Source organism: Somniosus microcephalus, chromosome 1 (genome assembly GCF_052327205.1).
Source record: "Somniosus microcephalus isolate GS21.2 chromosome 1, FLI_Smic_1.0, whole genome shotgun sequence".
Taxonomy (NCBI): Eukaryota; Metazoa; Chordata; class Chondrichthyes; order Squaliformes; family Somniosidae; genus Somniosus; species Somniosus microcephalus.
This window is the reverse complement of record NC_140987.1, coordinates 224373112-224393529: the sequence shown is the minus strand read 5'-3', so window position 1 is coordinate 224393529 and position 20418 is coordinate 224373112. Positions and strand designations below refer to the sequence as shown.

The 20418-nt window shown below is 46.4% G+C and overlaps 1 protein-coding gene across 3 annotated transcripts in view; it reads right to left on the bottom strand.

Moving 5' to 3' along the window:
- Window positions 1-20418, bottom strand: part of LOC147124638 (signal-transducing adaptor protein 1-like) — a 158615-nt gene that overhangs the window by 42491 nt on the left and 95706 nt on the right. For all 3 annotated transcript variants that reach the window (XM_085990810.1, XM_085990826.1, XM_085990817.1), the window contains 4 exons: window positions 16408-16477; window positions 13638-13740; window positions 6262-6438; window positions 5447-5509 (listed from right to left, as the gene is read on the bottom strand). In XM_085990810.1, coding sequence (XP_085846936.1) covers window positions 5447-5509; window positions 6262-6438; window positions 13638-13740; window positions 16408-16477 — 413 coding nt within the window. The remainder of the gene's footprint in view (window positions 1-5446; window positions 5510-6261; window positions 6439-13637; window positions 13741-16407; window positions 16478-20418) is intronic.

The window sequence follows — 20418 nt, the reverse complement described above, 5'->3', positions numbered from 1 at the left end:
GGAATACCAGCCAGTCGACCACCTTTATACCTGGGCAGGTAGGTGGAGCCATGGGCGGAGTCGGCAGTGGTCAGCCCAGGTATAGCAGCGTGACAAGAGGCGACCTCGTACAGTGATACAACAATGTGAACAGTGATAACTATAGGGAAACGATCTAACAGTGATAACTATAGTGTAACGATAGTGAACGGTAAAAGTGGTTTACCACACTCCACATCTCTTCTGACGTTTGGCTTAACCAAATCCAAGCGGCATCGTAGTCTTCGATTGAAGAACATCATGGCTGGGGTTTGGTTGGTAACCGCATGTGTCGCATTCCGGTAGGCAAACAAGAAGTTGTCCACCTTGTGTTGTAGGGGTATATCTTCATTACACATTGCCTTGATAGCCTTCTTGAATGTTTGAACAAACCTCTCGGCCAATCCATTAGTGGCTGGATGATATGGGGCGGATGTGTAATGCTTAACACCATTGTTCTTTAAGGACCTTCGGAACTCTTCAGACACAAACTGTGGTCCATTATCAGAGCAAATCTGTTCAGGCAGCCCATTCCTGGCGAATATGGTTCGTAAGACTGTGATAGTTTTTTCTGTGGTGGTTGAGGACATTTTTATTACCTCTGGGCACTTTGAATGTGCATCCACCGCAATTAAAAACATCGAGTCCATAAAGGGACCAGCAAAATCAATGTGCACCCTTTGCCATGGAGATGAGGGCCACTCCCATGGATGTAGAGGGGCTTGTGGTGGGGCGTTTTGGACCTTCTGGCATCCTGTACAGCTCTTGGTCATCTCTTCGATTTCTCTATCGATTCCCGGCCACCACACAAACGCTCTGGCTAAGTTCTTCATTTTTACCCCTCCCAGATGACCCTCATGAAGCTCATTGAGCACTCTATCCTTCAATTTCGGTGGAATTACTACTCTGGATCCACACATCAAGGTTCCTCTGCACACTGACAGCTGTTCTCTTCTTGGCGAGAATGCTGGCAGCAGTGGTTCGCCATGTGCTGGCCATCCATTCACCGTTAAATCATAGACCCAGGAGAGTGTCGGGTCATTTCGTGTTTCCTTTTCTATGTTTGTATTCGTCACAGGGAGACATTCGACAATAGTCGAGTGGAATAACTCCACTGGATCCACTGCCAGTTCTTCTTCCACCGTCGGCAACGGTAGGCGCGACAATCCATCAGCATTCCCATGCTGTTTAGTTCCTTTGTACTCGATGTCATATTGGTGTGCCCCTAGGAAAAGTGACCACCTCTGTAGCCGTTGTGCCATCATTATCGGTACGCCCTTCTGAGGGTTGAAAATGGAGACGAGAGGTTGATGATCAGTTAGTAGAGTAAATTTCTGACCGTGCAGGTAGTGATTGAACTTCTTCACCCCCCACACCAGGCTGAGGGCCTCTCTGTCAATCTGGGCGTAGTTACGCTTGGCTGAAGTTAACGAGCGTGACGCAAAAGCTATCGGCCTCTCGGAACCATCAAGGAATTTATGTGACAGTACCGCCCCAATGCCGTAGGGAGACGCATCACACGCCAGTCTTATCGGTAGTGATGGGTTGTAGTGAGCCAATACTTCTCTTGAAGTGATTAGGTCCTTACTCTTCTGAAAGGCCCGCTTACATTCATTGCTCCATTTCCATGCTACTCCCGTTTGTAGTAGGGCGTTCAGTGGATGCAGAATTGTGGACAAATTCGGCAAAAACTTATGGTAGTAATTCACCAATCCGAGGAATGACCTCAGTTGTGACACATTTTCAGGCGCTGGAGCCTTAACTACCGCTTCAATTTTGTCAGGGGACTTATGCAACCCCTCTTCATCAATCATGTGGCCACAATACGATATCTGTTTCTTAAAAAACTCGCACTTGGGGCGATTGGCTCGTAGCCCATGTTCACGTAGTCTAGTAAGCACCTGCTCTAGGTTGGCAAGGTGTTCACTGTCATCTTCACCTGTCACTAGGATGTCGTCCAAGTAACACTGAGTCCTCGGAATCCCTTGCAGGACTTGTTCCATCGCTCTTTGCCATATCGCCGGAGCTGATGCTACTCCGAATACCAGTCGATTATACCGGTAAAGACCTTTGTGAGTGTTTATCGTGAGATACTTCCTAGAGGATTCTTCAACCTCCATCTGCAAATATGCTTGCGCCAGGTCAATTTTTGTAAAACGCTTCCCTCCGGATAGTGAGGCGAAGATATCTTCTATCCTTGGAAGAGGATATTGTACTGTGTGAAGGACTGGGTTCACTGTCACCTTGAAGTCCCCACAGATGCGAACCTTCCTTGGCTCCTCAGACTTATTGTTTAACGTTTTCTTCATGACAGGAACGATGGGTGTCGCCCACTCGCTCCTGTCTACCTTAGATAACATGCCTGCATTCTCCAGATTCTCCAGCTCTGCCTCGACGGCTGGGCGAATTGCATATGGTACCGGTCTCGCTTTGAAAAACTTGGGAATTGCATTCTCCTCTATTTTTATCGAGGCGGTTACGCCTTTAAGAGTGCCCAGTTCTTGTTGAAATACCTCTTTGGCATCAGCTAAGATTGTTGACAATCATCCAGGAGTGACGTCGTCATCATTTTTACCAGCCACCGTCAGTGCCTGAATGGAGTGACAGTCTAAACTTATCTTTCTGATCCATTCACGTCCCAATAACGGTGGTCCACCATCTTGCAGAATGTAGAGATACAATTTCCGTATTTTCTTGCCGTTGTATTCGACAGGCACCCTTATTTTTCCTCTGGGGTATACTTTTTGCCCCGCATACATCCTCAAGACAATGGATGTCTCTCTCAAGGTTTTGTGTGAGAATAGCCGCTCGTAGTCTCGTCGATTCATGACAGTTAGAGCTGACCCTGTATCCAATTCCATTTTGACTTGAGACCCTGCTATCGTGAGGGTGACCCAAATGGTTTGGTGATCCTCTTTTGCGATTACGTTGTGAAGTTTGAGACAGCTTAGTCTCTTGTTCTCGGATTCACTATCGCTCATCTGGTCTTCGGAACTACTGTCCGTCATCTTTTGTACCTTCCTGTACGGTTCCTTAGTAGACTTTTTATTGTCGTTGGTCGTCTTCTCAGACCTGCAAACTCATGCAATGTGTCCCATCTTTCCGCATTGCCTGCATATTTTGTCCTTGGACCAGCAGTCCTTCTGGTCATGGTTTGTTCTGCCGCAGCGATAACATTTTGCAAATCCCCGTGTCATTTCGTGGGTGCCATATTCCTGTGGCTTTTGTTGTATTTCCGCAGCTCCCCTTGCTGCTGCTTCGTACGATACTGCCATGCTGAAAGCCTTATCTAGCGTCAGCTCTTTCTCTGAGAGTAACCTCTTCTGGGTTCCTTCACTCAGGAGTCCACAGACAAATTTGTCCTGTAAGGTATCTGCCAGTCCTGCTCCGAACTGGCAGCGCTTTGATAGCTTGCGTAGTTCCGTAAGGTAATCAGCATTGCTCTCATTTTTATGCTGATTTCTCCTGTGGAATTTAAATCTTTCTGCTATCAGCAGCGGTGTAGGATTTAGGTGTTCCTGTAGGATAGCAACAATTTCGTTAAAACTCTTCGCCTTTGGCTTGGCTGGAGTAATCAGGTCCCGCAATAGGCCGTACGTTCTTGCGCCCATTAAATTTAGCAATACCGATGCCTTTTTCCCCTTGGCTATTTCATTTGCCTCGCAATATACCTCGACTCTTTCCACATACATGGTCCAGTCTTCTATTACATTATCGAAGGCAGTGATATCGCCAGTCTTTGGCATCTTGAAAATCTAAGATGGCGTCTCCCACGCTTTTCCTTCGTCCCCGATGGATCAAAATGGCGCCTCCCACGCTTTTCCTTCTTCCCCGCCGAGTTAAGATGGCGCCTCCCGCGCTTTCCCGCCGCTGCTGTCAACGCCGCTCTCCGTGTTATTTTTATTTTTAACCATTCCCGTTGTGGAGCGGACCCTCTGGGACACTTCCCTCCCTCTTCTTAGGTCCAAACGCTGCCCGGCTGCGAAGCACCGGCCGCGCCCTGTGTGCCCCACCCTCTCTCTCTCTCTTTGCTTCCCGACTCGCTGCCCGGCCCCGTTGCAGAGCCACCCGATCGAGCTCTAGCCCGCCGCAGCCCAGGAAGGATCAGTGCACTACCTGCCACCAGCCCTATTAGCTGGGAAACCACAGACTGGGGAACCAAGCCTGGCTCGTGACAGTCTCCCCTGCAAGTTTTCAATCCGATGATTTGGAGGGCGGTTGCCCACGGTCGATGCCCGTTTCTCGAGTTTCTTTGGATTATTTTTTTTTTCTTTTCTGGCTTCGACCTTCAATAACGTCGTCTGAGGTGCTGCCGAGTTGCAGGTAAGTTCGTTTCTTACTCGTCGCCAGTATTAAATCTGTGTGTTAATGGAGACACGGAATGCAGGAGTTGGTTTAACAAGTCTTTACTGAATGGAGACAATCTGGAAACTGAAACTACAGAAGCCTGCCAGGGCCTTTTATACAGGGATGGTCACTGCCGGTACTGCAGTCTGAGACCAGTTATTCCCTTAAAGGGACATACACAACAGGTTTGTTATTTTTAAAGAATTTACAGGATGGTAAGTTTAGTTTTAGACCCTATTTTTAAAAAATTAATTTTTTTCAAAAAATTGATTAATTGTTTAAAACATTTTTTAAAACTTATTTATAGTTAATATAATCAGTGGGATGTTTTAAAAAATTTTATTTAAAGTTAAAGTAGTGTTTTGGCAGCCCATACTTTTCATGAGTTTGACAGCTCTTACTGTCAAACTCATGAATGAGTTTCCCTCCCCTGATTGGCTGCACAGTGCTCACCTGATCCCAGCCGGCACATCGCACTAACTACGCCGCTGGATCAGGTAAGCACATCGCGCCGACATGTGAACCGGGCCTGTGACAGGAAATGCAAGCAGGCCCGGGCTTCAGATGTTGGCGCGCAGGGTGAGTGCACATCGGGGGCTTGCACGCGCGGCAAGCCCCCGATCTAATTTCAGGGCCAATTACTATTTTTAACGGGGCTAAAAATAAACTCACCTTTCTTTAAAGTATTTATAAATAATAAACCTGTGGAAAAAATGTTTTAATTTTACTTAATTCACCACTTACCTTGTTAAAAGCAGGCCTTGCGACTGCTTTTTAAAAGCGTAGCCGCTGGAGACTTACCCTCCCGGAGAAACCTGTGAAAAAAATGAAAGTTCCAGGCGTACGCGCTGCCTCTCCGGCGCATGTGTTCGACCTGTGAACCCCTTACTTCAAGGGAACGGAAGTTCCGGTTTCCCCGCGTATGCGCAGTGCATGCACGAAACCAGCACTTCCATTGGGCCTACGGGTGAGTACCCAGTGTGTACTCACCCGTGGGGACCCGAATTTCTGGCCCAATATCTCTCAAAGGGAAAATTGTAATTCTAAAGGAAAAAAAACAGAACTAGATTGCAGTTCCTACCTTCATTATTCATGTAACTGGGTTCAGATTCTTTCTTGGCTGGGCTTCTGCTGCGATCCTCTGCTGCAAATGTAAAACAGACATTATCAAACTGTCTATGTTACATTAGTGAAGATGGCAACCTTTGTTTGTCACAAATATTTCTCTGTTAGCTCCAAATGCCTTAGACCTAAATTCAGTACCTGAATTAGAACTAAAACAAAAACACTTGTATCTGTGCATGGATAATAACCACCAAGACTGCAAACTTTAGCTGATTCAACCTTTCCTTTGACTCCAATCCTCCAAATCCCTCTCCCACCCCCAGCAAGTGAATGTTACACCCAAATTTAGCACCTCCAATGTCATTTAGGTGAATATAAGCAAATTCAGCAAAGAGCAGAGACCAAACCTGGGACTGAATTTGTTTGTATGATGAATTGCTACATCTACTGAGCCACTGCACGCCTGGATGTTGATGGTGGTTGGTTTCCGTGGCTGTTAACAATGTGTTGCAGTTGGTTTCAATCGACGCTGACGGTTTGTCTTAAGAACACGGAATAGAATGAGATAAGGCCAGCCTGCCAATCCAGCCCCCTCTTTGAAACACACCATGTATGATCTATAGTGTAACAAACATTCCCTAGTTTATCCAATCTTTTGAGACAGTGTAGAACAGTAGAGAAAACATTCGAGAAGGGTCAATCTCTGAAACTTCTCGCCACATCCCAAATGTAATTGAGTGGAACGCCCAAGGATATTAATCCAACCTTGTCTAGCTGCTTGATAAAGGAGTTAATTGATGCTACATTGATAAATCAATAAATGAGCCATGCCTGGTTTTAATAGTTCTGGCTTTCGTGGCAGCTTTCGTTGAGATTTGCATGATTTTTGCATCATTCCTGGGCCATCTGGATGGTCAGATGGTGGCACCGGGCAACGTTGAATTGGGGCTACTCTTGACATAGGCACTGACTTCTTTTGCACCTTTATACTTTGACCTTTGGACGCCTCTGAAATAATAACAAAGACAAAAAAACAGAGGTCACACTTTGGAAATAACTGGATATAACATTGACTCTGTGGTAACCACAACCCAGGGTTGGAACTTGGGGTGAGCATTGGGATGAATTTAGACTTTGGTTTAGAGTTAACTTTGAAAGGTATAAAAGTAAGAATGGTGATGATTCTGACCCACTGTATAAGGTTATTAAATGGTTTCAGGGTTACTGACTAGTAATATCCATGAGAACTACTGCCATTCATACTTTTGTATCAAGCCTTCCTAAGTGTAAGTGGAATTGCTGCAGTGAAATAATGCCATCTAAAATGAAATGCTTGGGTAATTTTGGACAAATGCCAACACCCCTACCCAATAGCTTAACATGATTAATTTAGACTGAAAGCTAACAGGAAGACAGCCACCTTAGTTTCAATGGCTACAAATCAGTTTGGGCAATTCCTGCACCTCCTCAAGACTGATTGCAGAGTAGCAATGTTAAAAACAGAATGCTCATGCATCTTCTCACTGTGCCATCAATAGCATGCTTCGTCTGTGAGATATTCTGTGTTTTTTATAGCAGAGATCTGTAACACTTCTGTTAGCATATAATGGTCACAATCTTTTTTTTATTCAGGCTGGCTGGTATTTATGTCCCTTCCACAACTGAGTGTCCTGCTAGACCACTTCAGAGTCAACCACATTGATGTGGGACTGGAGTCACCAGCTAAAGACAGCATGTTTCCTTCCCTAAAGGAAATTCGTGAACCAGTTGGGTTTTTAACAAGCTTCACTGGTACCAGCTCTTTATTTCCAGATTCAAATTCTCAAAATACAATGGTGGGATTTGAACTCAAGTTCTAGAACTGGACTATTAGTCTGATTACTAGTCCAGAAGCAGAACCACTACACTATCGTAGCCCTGTGTACCACAATGGCCCAGAAATTCGTGTCGGGGGCTTCCCGCGGGTGCAAGCCCCCGACCTACACTTACCTAGCGCGCCGACAGTTGAAGCCTGGGCCTGCGTGGATTTCCTGTCAGTGGCCCGGTTCAGCTCCCGGCGCGCTGTGCTTGCGTGATCCAGCGGCGTACTTAGTGCGATGCGTCGGCTGGGATCACGTGAGCACTGGGCAACCAATCGGAGGATGCAAAAGTTCATTCATGAGTTTGACAGTAAGAACTGTCAAACTCATGAAAACTCCGGGCGCCCAAAACAGTACTTAAACTTGAAATAAACTTTAAAGAAACATCACACTATTTAAATGAACTATAAATAACTTTAAATCATTATTTTAAACAATAATTTAAATTTTTGAAAAAAGTAATTTTATAAAAAATCGGGGCTAAAAATACACTAACCTTACTGTAAAGTCTTTAAAAATAATAAACCTGTGGAAAAAAAATTCTAATTTTAATTAATAGACCACTTACCTTTTAAAATTAAGTCCTTACGTCTGCTTTTTTAAAGTGTAAAAAGTGGAGGCGGGCAAACCTGGAAAAAAAAAAGGAAGTTCAACGCGCACGCGCAGACTCCTGCGCGCACGCGTTCGACCTCTGAACCCCTTGGTTCAGAGGATCGGAAATGCCGGTTTCCCGCGCATGCGCTGTGCATGCTGGAAACCGGCAATTCCATCGGTCCATGCGTGAGTACACGGTGCTTACTCGTGCATTGGGACACTAATTTCTGGGCCAATATCTTTCAGTTTTGGATGCTAATTTCTACATTTCTCAATCATGAAGGAGGAGTTTACGTTACCAGATTTGCCTTGCAAACAAAGGGGCCGAGAAATCTGTTTGCCTCTGAAAACAGGCACAGGCACAGGCATCACAATGCACTAGCAACGCGCAGCCATTCGGAGGACTGCAAGCAGCAGGCGAACTTTGTGCTGCTGCTCATTTCCATGGTTGTGGCTGAACGCTCAGCGGGAGGTCCAATTTCGTGCAAGGCTTTTTTTTATTTATTCGTTGGGATGTGGGCATCGCTGCCAAGGCCAGCATTTATTGCCCATCCCTAATTGCCCTTGAGAAGGTGGTGATGAGCTGCCTTCTTGAACTGTTGTTCTTTGTAGTGGTTTGGTACAATTGAGTGGCTTGCTAGGCCATCTCAGAGGGCAGTTAAGAGTCAACCACATTCCTGTGGGTCTGGAGTCACATATAGGCCAGAACAGACCATCCCTAAAGGCCATTAGTGAACTAGATGGGTTTTTACCACAATCTGATAGTTTCATGGTCATCATTACTGATATTAGCTTTTTATTCCAGTTTATTTAATTAACTGAATTTAAATCCCCCAGCTGCTACAGGTGAGATTTGAACTCATGTCTTGGGATTATTAGTTCAGTCCTCTGGATTACTAGTCCAGTAACATAACCACTATACTAGCTCCAATTAAAGCTAGCCTGTACTACTTAAAGGCAGTCTACACCTCTTAAAAGGGAAGTGCATTCTGCCTGCTGCAGATCATTGAACTGACTGAGGAAGACAGTAGAAAAAATCAATTAATGATGGCACAACAGGGGAGATAGCGGCACCAAGGTTCTCTGATGCAGCACTGGATGCCGTGGTACAGGAGGTCAATAGAAGGAGGGAGGTCCTCTTTCTACAGAGGGCCAGGAGGCCCTCCAGGCAACAGAGCAAAGTACAGTGGGAGCAGATAGCCACTGTGGCGAATGCCAGCAGTGTAGCCCAGAGGACGTGGACGCAGTGCAGGAAGAGGTTTAATTACCTCATTCAGTGCTCAAGGTCAGCGAATTCATCTTCAAATGCCATATCCCACAAACTGCAGCACTAGCCTCACACATTGCTCAATGCACCACACCCCCATCACTCACCTAGCAACAACCTCCATCAATCACGACTCATACTTCACATTCACAGGCTCCATCTCACCCTCACACACTTACCGCTACTGCAAGCCTCATACCCACATCTCACAGCTTGCACACACTGGCAGCTATTCAACCAAGACAGCCACATCACCCAAGCACAATGCACCACACCCACTGATACACTTCCCTTTCTCTTGCAGGAAAAGGTGGCGCATAACCGGCACCAGCAGAACCTAACTATCGGAGGACAGGTTTGCCTGCAACATCTCACCGCATGAAGGAGACGGTGCTAGCCATTCTTGGGAGGGACAAGACTGATCCCGTGGCCAGCGGTGGGGCTGAAAGAGTATAAGATGCCGATATCCTCATACGTTATCCTTCTTCTCATATCCCACTTCCCCCTCATCCCAGAATCTCTTCTGATTTACAAGCTGCACATGGTGTAAGCATGCACCTCTTGCTTCCCCACCTACCCTCACCACAATCCTACCCTTGTGCCTTTCTCATTTCAGAGACCCAAGAAATCCAACCTGCCCAGCCAGTGGTTGTAGAAGAAGAGGGAGAGGAGAGTGATGAAGAAGAAGAAACAGTGTGACTCGATTTCATACTTGCAGCCATCAGCTCAGATACTGACACTCCGCATACTTTAGAGGGTAGCTTAGAGGTGGGATCTGCACATGGTGAATCACTGGGCATGAGTGGGCTGCAGCCAGGGCAGGGGGAAAGGGTAGCACAGGTGCCAGCTCTCGGGAGGGTGAGATCACACATGAGTTCTGCAGCACAGGACTCAGATGAAGACTTCAATGGGGTGGCCTGCAGAAGAACGCTGATGGGTATGCACAACGAAATGATTGGTGCATTGGAAGGCCTGCCTGAAAGCCTGAGTACAATGTCAGAGCCTGGAGGAGTCTGGCACCAACCTTGATAGGGCTTTGCGCAGAGCTTGGAGCCCATCCTTTCCAGCGTGGAAGGGGTGAGCAGATCCATGAGCGCACTAGTGGACCCAACCATCATGCAGCGTTTGATGGCCGATGTCTCAGCTTCCACTGCAGCACAAGCACAAGCCACCCTATGTCTGAGTGCTGCAGTGGAAGCTCAGGCTTGTGTCATGCAACCTCAGACTGCTCTCATGCAGTCTCAGCTTGCTGCCACACAAGCTCAGACTGCTGCCATTGTGGCTGGGTTTACCAGTGTGGAAAGGGGCTTGCAGGGTGTCACAGCATTCCAGCAATTTACACTCCCAACAGTGGACTAGGAATGCTGAGGCGCCGGCCTGGGCTCCGTGGAGCAAGAACCTGCTGTCCTCTCTCAGGATCACAGCATTATCTTCCCACCACTGCCACTCCACCAGTGCCTTTGCTGTTGCCTCTCAGTCAGCCAGCCCAGACTGCTGCCGCCCATGCTGAGGTGGTGCAGTCTACAGCCGGGCCTTCTAGGCCCAGAACTGCTCGAAGTTGTCCTGCAAGGCCATCTGCAGTCTCCCCAACTGAAAGTCAGCAACCTTCCATCAGCCATGTTGAGCACTGGGGTAGCACTGCGTAGGAGCATTAGAACAGGCAAAGGCACACTGAAGACAGGCACTAAGGGAAGGCACATGGGTGATGAGTTGACTTTGTTAGGTTATATTGGATGGATTGATGGATAAAGTTGGATTGGAATGTTTCTTATGTGGTGGCCTTTATTTCAGCAATGTGGCCAAAAGGACACTCTGATGGTCATTAACAGAGGGAAGGTAAAGTGTGGGACTATTGTTGAATGGGGAATTGGGGTTGCGTTGACTCATACGACAGTCAGATGAGTCAATCATGGACCGCCTGGGCAGAAAAGGGCTTTCTGGGTTGCTTCCTTCTGCTCCGCTTCCTCCTCATCTTCCGCTTCCTACTCCTCCTCCTCTGCCGGTATGCCTGGTGGCAAGGGCTGGGCCCTCATGATGGCGAGGTTGCGGAATATGCAGCAGACCACAACGAATCTTGAAACACACTCTGCTGAGTACTGCATGGCTCCTCCAGAGCAGCCCAGGCAGCGGAAGCATTGTTTAAGGATAGCAATGGTCTGCTCTATCAGATTCTGTGTGGCAGCATGGCTCTTATTGCATGCATGCTGCCCACGTGTGCTTGGGTTGTGGAGTGGAGTCATGAGCCAGGTGGTCAGCGGATAGCCCTTGTCACCCAGTAGCTGCCCTCTGGTTTGTCTTGGTGGCTCAAAGACTGAGGGAACAATGGACTGGTGCAGAATTAAAGCATCGTGATGCTGCCAGGATACTGGGCATTCACCATCATGATGTGCTGAGCATGGCCGCATACCAGCTGCTCATTCAGTGAGTGGTAACCTTTGCGGTTGCGGTACATCTTAGTATTTAGATGCAGTGCCTGCAAAGCCACGTATGTGCAGTCGATGGCGCCCTGCACCATGGGGAAGTCAGCTATCCTGGCAAAGCTATGTGCACGCTCCACCTGCTTCTCTCTGGGGAGAGAGAAGACAATGAACTCCCCTCTCCTGGCATTAAGAGCATCTGTCACCTCCCTTATGCAGCAGTGGATGGTGAACTGGGAGATGTTACAGATGTTGCCTGTACCAGCCTGAAAGGATCTTGATGCGAAGAAATTCAGGGCCATGGTCACCTTCATAGCCATTGGCTGCACTGTCCTTGCCCTGGTGTGAGGCTGCAGGTCTGGCTACAAGAGGTGGCAGAGTTCTGTGAGCACCTCCTTTGTAAAGCACAGATGCCTCACACACTGCTCCTGGCTCAGGTTGAGGTAAGAGAATTGCTTTTGGAAGACCCTAGGTGGGTAAGGCCTCCTGCTGAGAGCCCTTCTCCCCCTCCTCCCTCTGCGAGCAGCTTGTCCTCTTTGGTGCCTCTGCTCCGTCTCCCTGTCATGCTGCAGGCCAAGGGGGATGACAACTAGAGCACCCATGACTGGGAGCAAGTGCTCTGACCAGAACCCTTGAAGTCAGAAGCAAGGCCTTCTCCACTTGCAGCACCACTCCCTGTCACCTCACCAAATGAAATAACTGCAGAAAGCTCCAAACACTTCCACAAACTTAAACAGAGTCAGTAGAAATTAATCAGCAACTGCCCTGAAAGTGGCTGATGATCCCTTTAAATATCGTTGGTAGGGTTTCCCTGCTGCTGTTGAATGCATGTTCAGCTGTGCGCGGTTAAGACAGGGCCTTACTTCCAGTGTTGAGGACAAAAAGGCAGAGTTGGCGTCAAATCAGCGTTGCACGCTGATTGATGTCATGATCTGCCTACTCTACACACTCCTGGAGCACACACCAAGCGCCGACGCTAACGCCCTCATCAAGAACCAGAACTGTGCACGTGCCAAAATGGCACCCATAGAGCCCAAGCAATGGTGTTACACAATTGAATTTTTAGCCCAGGGGCCGTTGATGCAAAAATTACACATCTTCAAAAATGAAAGAAAGAAAGCAGTTGCATGAATCTAGCTCTTTTATCAAATCTTGGGGATGTCCCAAACCAATTCACAACCAACAAATTACTTTTGACATGTTTCTTTATAGACAAATGCAACAGTCGATTTGCATACATCAAAATCTTACAAACAGCAAATGAGATTAACAGCTAGTTAATTTTTTTTTCTGGTAGTGTTGATTGAGGAAGGAATGTTTCCCAAAACGCAGGAAGATCTCCCAGTTCTTCTTTGAATTAATGTCATGAGATTTTTTTTACATCCAGTGCAGTAATTCTTCAGTACTGCACTGAAGTGTCAGCCTGGATTATGTGCTCAATTCTTGAAGCACAGCTTGAACTTTCGACCTTCTGACTCAGAGTGCTACCAACCTGTCAGTAAATGGTCCCACGATTGAAAAAAAATCTTCGGGACATAGTTGACAGTTTGGCAACAAATGAGTGGCAACTTAAAAAAATAGTATTTGCTAATTGAACCCATTTATTTGCTGCAGTACTGTGAGAGTGCTGCACTGTCAGAGGTGCCATCTTTCAGAAATGATGTTAAAGCCGAGGCTTCGTCTGTTCTCTCAGGTGGATGTAAAAGATCCCGTGGTAATATTTCGAAGAAAAGCAGGGGAATTATCCCCAGTGTCCTGGCCAATATTTATCCCTCAATCAACATAACAAAAACAGATTACCTGTTTGTGGGAGCTTGCTGTGCACAAATTGACTGCCGCATTTACTACATTACAACAGTGACAACACTTCAAAAGTACTTCATTGGCTGTAAAGCACTTTGGGACCTCCTGTGGTCGTGAAAGGTGCTATATAAATGCAAGTTCATTCTTTTTTTTTCTTTTCTTTAAACGTGCTCCATTACCTGTTTTAATCAGAATGTTCTAACCGAGACACAAAATGAAACGTTTCAGATACCCAGGCCCATATGCAGTGTGGATGTGCAAACATACCAATTTTTTTGGCATACACGTTGGAGTCTAAGTACGGTTTCAAAACTCCGTTTGTCTCTTTTATAAAATGATCAACAACTTCCTGAAGGGACCGGCATGTGACCTATGGAACAGGAAAAAATAAATGGCAGTTTACTTAGTTACAAACTTTGCAACTTCTTATCTCCCTCAGTCTTACCTACCACCTATGGTATATTGGGGGAAAAATTTGGTTGTTTTGCGCCTCCCGTTATTGCCCTAAGAGGGCGCTAACGGGGCGCAAAGCAACTAGCGTCCGGGCGCGCCACCGCCAACGCCTCCCGCAAAATTCAGTGGGAGGTTAACTGCGGCGGTAACCGTTAGCGCCCCACGGCGCTGCGCCGCTAGCGATGACGTCATTGCTGTGTGCAGCGCCCCGCTCGCACCCTGGCCGCGATCTTCGGTAGCGCCCCCTGACTTACCGCCGGATGCTATGTCCGACAGAGTCAGGGGGGCCTACCTGCGGCCGCGGCGGCACTATTTAAAGGCGAGGTGCCGGGCGGCCATTTTTGTTGGCCGCCTGCCAGCACCTGCCTCCACTGCCGTCCCCGGCCTCCTGACCCTCCCTCCCGCGGAGTGCCGGCTGCACTCCAAGAGCCCGGCACTTCTCTTGAGTGCCGGGCTCTTTTGCCGGCACTCTGATCCTCGGTGGCCCAGCTGGGCCCCGAGTCACGCTGCGCAAGGCCCCTCCCCTTTAAGAAGTGGAGGAAGGATATTCCCTCGCCCCAAGAGGGAAGTGGGGCGCTAAAAGTAGCACCTCGGCGAAGTTAGTGCCCCAAAAGGGGCGCAACTCAATTTTTCCCCCATAGACTTTTAAAGCTCAACTAGTGGTGTCACCTAACCACTAGTTCTTGATTTACCTCATCTTCTCTCCTTGTAGGAGAAACTTGTACCTTCACCCTCATCTAGTTCTCCCAAATGAAAGAAAAGTCTAATTAATTATAGTGTGTAAGCGAGCTGCAGCCTATTTCTTTCACACAATAGATAGTTCAAATGTCAAATTTTTTGTCTTATAGTACTCCTGTGAAGCGCCTTGGGATGTTTTATTATGTTAAAGGTACTATATAAATACACGTTGTTGTTGTAGATATAAAGATTAGAACAATAGAGCAGGAAACTCGGCTTAACTGATGATAGCCAAAGCACAGGGGGACCTATACCAATAGAATGGCAGCTTTATGTTAATTATTATGACTTTGCAGTTTAGCACACATCCAGGCATCCTGTCAAACTGACACATTCTATTTCTTGAAATGTTTTATGTTCCTTAAGATTAAGGATAGCAGTATTGCAGGAAGACAATATTACAATGTGTTTGAGTGCTTGCATCTTGACCAAAGGTTTGTGGGTTAAAACACAAGGCTTTTCTCTAACCCATCAATACTGTGGGAGAGTGTTCCAATGCACAGTATCTACCCTCCAGCATGAATGGAGCCGAGGGAAGTAATCAGATGGATTTTCTTGTCCCTCACTCTAAATTCTTCTTTTTTTTTCATTTTTTCACTGAAATACAAACTATAAGACAAAAATTATAGTCTTTTCGCTAAGTCAGTAAGCATTGTGAGCTCAGTGGTATAACATTGATCAGGGCCAGAGTGGTCTCCTGGACTAAAAATAAAATACTCTGTGTTAAAAATTGATAGAAAATAACTTTTGAAGATGCTCATAGGACATAAAAGTTGGAGATAGACAGTACTAAAAATACTAATAGAGGGTATGATATCACAAAGATGCCAATGGGTTCACAAATATCCTTCAGAAAAGGGAACCTGCCACCTCTACCTGATCTGGTCTATATGTGATTTTAGACCCACATTATGTAGTTGCCTCTCAATGCCCTCAAGGCAACTGAGGATGGGCAATGGGATGTACTAAATTCCCATTGGCCAGAGGATGTACTTAATTCCCATTGGCCAGAAGATGTACTAAAGTCCCATTGGCCAGGGGATGTACTAAAGTCCCATTGGTCAGAGGATGTATTAAAGTCCCATTAGGGTTAGGGGAAGGGTTAGGGTCAGGATGTAACTTCGGTGGAAGATCAGTGGAAACTCCAAATAATTGCATAAACAGGGTGTCTTCAGCGACCGATCGGGAGAACCCGCGAGAGAATTCCTGGCAAGTTTCTTCAGCAAGAGTCCATCAGCAATCTAGAGAATTATCAAGATGGGGCCTGTGAACTGTAAAGGGCCCATGAACAGATCTCTGAGTTGAATGGATTTCCATCTCTCTGGGGATGAGCACAGAGTCCCAGAAACTCCTGCTGTATTCCCAGCCGGCTATTCCTGTTGAAGTGCACTAATAAAAATGTTTTTTTTGCAATCATAGCACTTTTTACCTTTGGGTAGCTCTGATTAAATGGAAATACAAGCAAAATTATTCATCGACCCAGCAACAATAAAGGAGCGGCGATATATGTCTTTCAGAAGTTAGGATGGGTCATCGACAATGAGTCAATTTTTGGAGGGGTGCCAAGGACTGTGCCAATATTTGGAGGGGGTGCCAAGGACTGTACTAATATTTGCATTGGGTACTCAGCACAGAAAGATTTGAAAACCACTGATGTTTAAAATTGTACTTATGTGGTTCAAATGTCTCCCGATAGAACCTGTTCTCTCTTTCCAGTTTCAAATTCAAAGATTATTGATTAAGACCAAACATTCAACTCATTGCATATAAGTCGTATGTACATTCATAAAATATACAGAAGATCTTAAACTGTAGGATTACAGCATAAATGGAGGAAGAAACTTACTGGACATTCCAGCCAAATGACAAATCCACTATCTTCACAAGTCACCTTGTAGTGCTTTATGACCCCTTTACTGAAAGATAAGATTGAACTCTGATTAAATGTAAATACAAGCAAAATTATTCATCGACCCAGCAACAATAAAGGAGTGGCAATATATGTCCAGGCCAGGATGGTGTATGACCTAGCGGTGATGGTGTTCCTATGCACCTGCTGCCCTTGTCCTTCTAGGTAGTGAAGGTCGCGGGTTTGGGAGGTGTTGCCGAAGAGGCTCTGGTGAGTTGCTGCAGTGCATCTTGTAGATAGTACACACTGCAGCCACGGTACACCGGTGGTGGAGGGAGTGAATGTTTAAGCCGCTGGAGGGGTGTTGATCATGACAAAATGTGAGGCTGTGGTTTGTTTTTCATATGCAGTTAGGGGTCGTGTGTATTCAAAGCAATAGATTTACATTAAGCATACCATAGGAAACGTATGTAGTATTTAGTTGGATTGGTTGACCTCCTGTGGTATTTCTCACAGTGAAGAGCGGATACATAAGCCTCGATTCTAAGCCGCTCGGTGGGAACGGCGAGAGTTTGGGACGGACACCCATTTTACACCATGTCCAATTTTACACTCCATTGCCACTATCTGTCTCTCCCTCTATCTCTCTCACATTCCCCGACTCTGTATCTCACACGCAAACTAAGGTGTCACTAATTAGAATGTCAACATTTTCAAACTTGCAACATATTAAGTGATAATCAGGTAGCAATTAGGAGTAGTTTGCTTCTAAATACAACTAATTTGTGTTTAAAAATTTTTTGTAAATAAAATTAAGATGAGGAAAAATATCTCCCTGTCTCTATAGGGGTGCACTGTTAGAATGGTTGAACTTTCTCTCCCTTTCCAATTGCTGTACCAATATTATTCCAACCCCCCACCTCCCCCACCCCCCCCAACCCCCAATCAAGTTTGTATCCCACTTCCCTCCCCACTGAGCAAGTTTTTAAATCCCCATCCTGACCTCCCACTGAGCAAGTGTTCAACCTCCACTCCAACAACCCCTACAACTGCAAGCTTCCAGCTCCCGTTCTGACTTCCCTCTGTGCAAGATTTCCCGCCCGGGCACAAAAGGAGGAAGAGGTGCCATCAAAAATTAATGGAATACAGTGAGTCTAAGTAGGCAGCAATTATGTTAAGCCCTATAGAAGTCGAAGCACCTCTAGCATTTCATTGAAATAAGCAACAAAGAACCCCCCGCCCCTCCCTACAGACACACGCATCTCTCCCTCTGGCCTAGACCCTTCTCTAGCTGAGCAGGAATCATGAACCCCCATTGCCTTTCACTGAGCAGGAATTGTGGACCGTCCCTCACAATGAGCAGAAAGTCATGGATTAGACTCAAACCCCTACCCCAGCTCAGAGACAGGTTAATGTTTCAGGAGTGTAAACCTTCACCATTGTGATGAAGGGTTACACACCTAAAACATCAATTATCTGCCTTTTCTCTTTACAGATGCCGACTGTCCTGCCATGTATTTCCAGCATTATCTGTTTGTATTTCACATTGATAGCCTGGGCAGATTATTATGCCCAGCTATTGCTGAAGGTTCACTGCCAGAAAATGGAAGCTGCCATCACAATCTTTAACGAGTGCTCACGTCTCAGGACCCTTTGGCCATTTGTCCTCAGAAAGAGTCTAGATGTTAGTTGTTTTAAAAGTGTTTTGAATGAAAGCTTGCTGTAAATGAATTTGTTTCTCAGGAATTTGTTTCGCAGGACACGTGTACCCCAAATTGACCTGGGTTTTTTAAATCTGTTTTTTCGCCTCTCCCAGGAGATCACATGGTTTTGGGTGGGATGGAGAGCAATGTTCCCTCTAAGCTGCGTGTGTGCGCAGCCACGCAGTAAGCTACAAGGTCCCGCGCAGGCCGCTCACAAGCTTTTCCATTGGAAATACCGCACATATGCAGAAATTTAAAAGGGCAGCGCATTGAAAGAAACAGGCCACACAGAACATAGTGCAGCTTACAGGTAACGTTGGTGGCGAGTATATATTGTGATACACAAGGTATCGCAATTGTGTGAGACGGGCTCGATGGACCAGAGGGTCTTTACCTGTCCGACATTGTTTTGCATGTTTGTATATTCTTCAGTCTCTCCAAAGCTCTGCTCTACTGCCCATGCCCCATCCTGTTTCCAAATACCAGACTGCCCTCCTTACTGTCAGTGTTCAGCAAGACATAAAACCTTGCCAACACAACGGGTGCAAGGAGTTTCAGCACTTACGGGGATGGGCCACCGAATTGTTGATTGTTTGGTCTCCAGGAAAAAAACATTTCTGATCGTATATTAACAGCGTTTCTTCTGTCTTTGGATTGACAACCCAACATGCCAACATTTCTAACTGTCAACATATTAGGTAATAATAAGGTAGCTTCTAAATACAACTAATTTGTGCTTTTTTTGAAGGAAGAGTGATTTTGTCCTAAAATTGTAGGACAGAATGCAGAGAGATTATTTAAATAAAGTGACCCAGCAGAGTGGGGTAGCATTGCGCTTTCTTTATTTTATATCATTAAACAAATATAAGTTGTAGCAATTGAGCAATGAATCTATCTATTCCTCTGTGTGTTTTCCTCACTTTGGAATAAAGCATCTTATAATTCAAGCTAAACTTCACTTCATCTAGTGTCTACCTGTGGAGAGATTAAAGATGTCAGCTGTGGCTCAGTTGGTAGCACACTCGCTTCTAGGTCAGAAGGTTGTAGGTTCAAGTCCCACTCCAGGGACTTTGAGCACATAAAGCTAGGCTGACACTGCAGTGCTGAGGGAGTGCTAGACTGTCGGAAGGTGCTGTCTTTCAGATGAGACGTTAAACCGAGACCCCGTCTGCTCTCCCAGGTGGACGTAAAAGATCCCAAGGCACTATTTTGAAGAAGAGCAGGGGAGTTATCCCCGGTGTCCTGGCCATGACTTATCCCTCAAACAACATAACAGAAACAGATTATCTGGTCATTATCACATTGCTGTTTGTGGGAGCTTGCTCTGCGCAAATTGGCTGCTGCGTTTCCCACATTACAACAGTGACTTCACTTCAAAAAGTACATCATTGGCTGTAAAGTGCTTTGAGACGTCCGGTGATTGTGAAAGGTGCTATATAAATGCAAGTCTTTTTTTTTAAAGAAATACCTTGCACCCATTGTATTGGCAGGGTTTTGTATATTTTCCTGAACACTGACAGTAAGGAAGGCAGTCCGGTATTTGGAAACAGGATGGGGCATGGGCAGTAGAGCAGAGCTTTGGAGAGACTGAAGAAGCACACGTGTCCTGAGAAACATGTAGATCTGCTCCAGATCACAAGGGAGTTTTATTGTTACACTCCTGAGTCCCACTACAACGCAAGTAGATATAGGGCAGTGGGAGTCAATTACCCCGCCCCCCTAAACCCTATGGGGGAAAAATTCGGTATTGCCCCGTTTGGGGCGCCATTATTGGCGGTGCGCAAAGTTTAGCGCCTAGCGCTAATTATTGCCTCTGACAGCAAACTTGGCTTTTATCGCCCCTGGAGGTGATTGGAGCGCTAAATCAGGCGCTTCACACCTGTCTTAAGGCACAAAGGCCGAGGAGCGAGGCGCTACCTCAGAGCGCTGGCGAAGCAAGGAAGGGCAAATCCAAATAAACCTGCAAAGTGCTGCTCAGTACTCAAAACTCCTTCACACAGCGTTGAATCTCTCCAGAAGTCTCTCTCTCTCTCTCTCTCTCTCAGAATGCGTGGTGCAAAAATGTCACCGACAAAAAAAGGCAGGAAGTGGTCGCCTTTAAATAGCGCTCCCCCAGTCCCTTTCTGACAGCATAACGCTCCCTCAACCTGTCGTTGCTAGCGGCAGGCGGTAAGGCAGGGGGCGCCACTCAATTTCCGGTCCGGGGCGCTAACGGGGTGTTGCGCACTCGACTGACGTCACAATCTGCCGGCGCAGGAGATCGTGGCGGTAGTGTTTAGCGCTGCCACAAAATGTCTAGTTAATT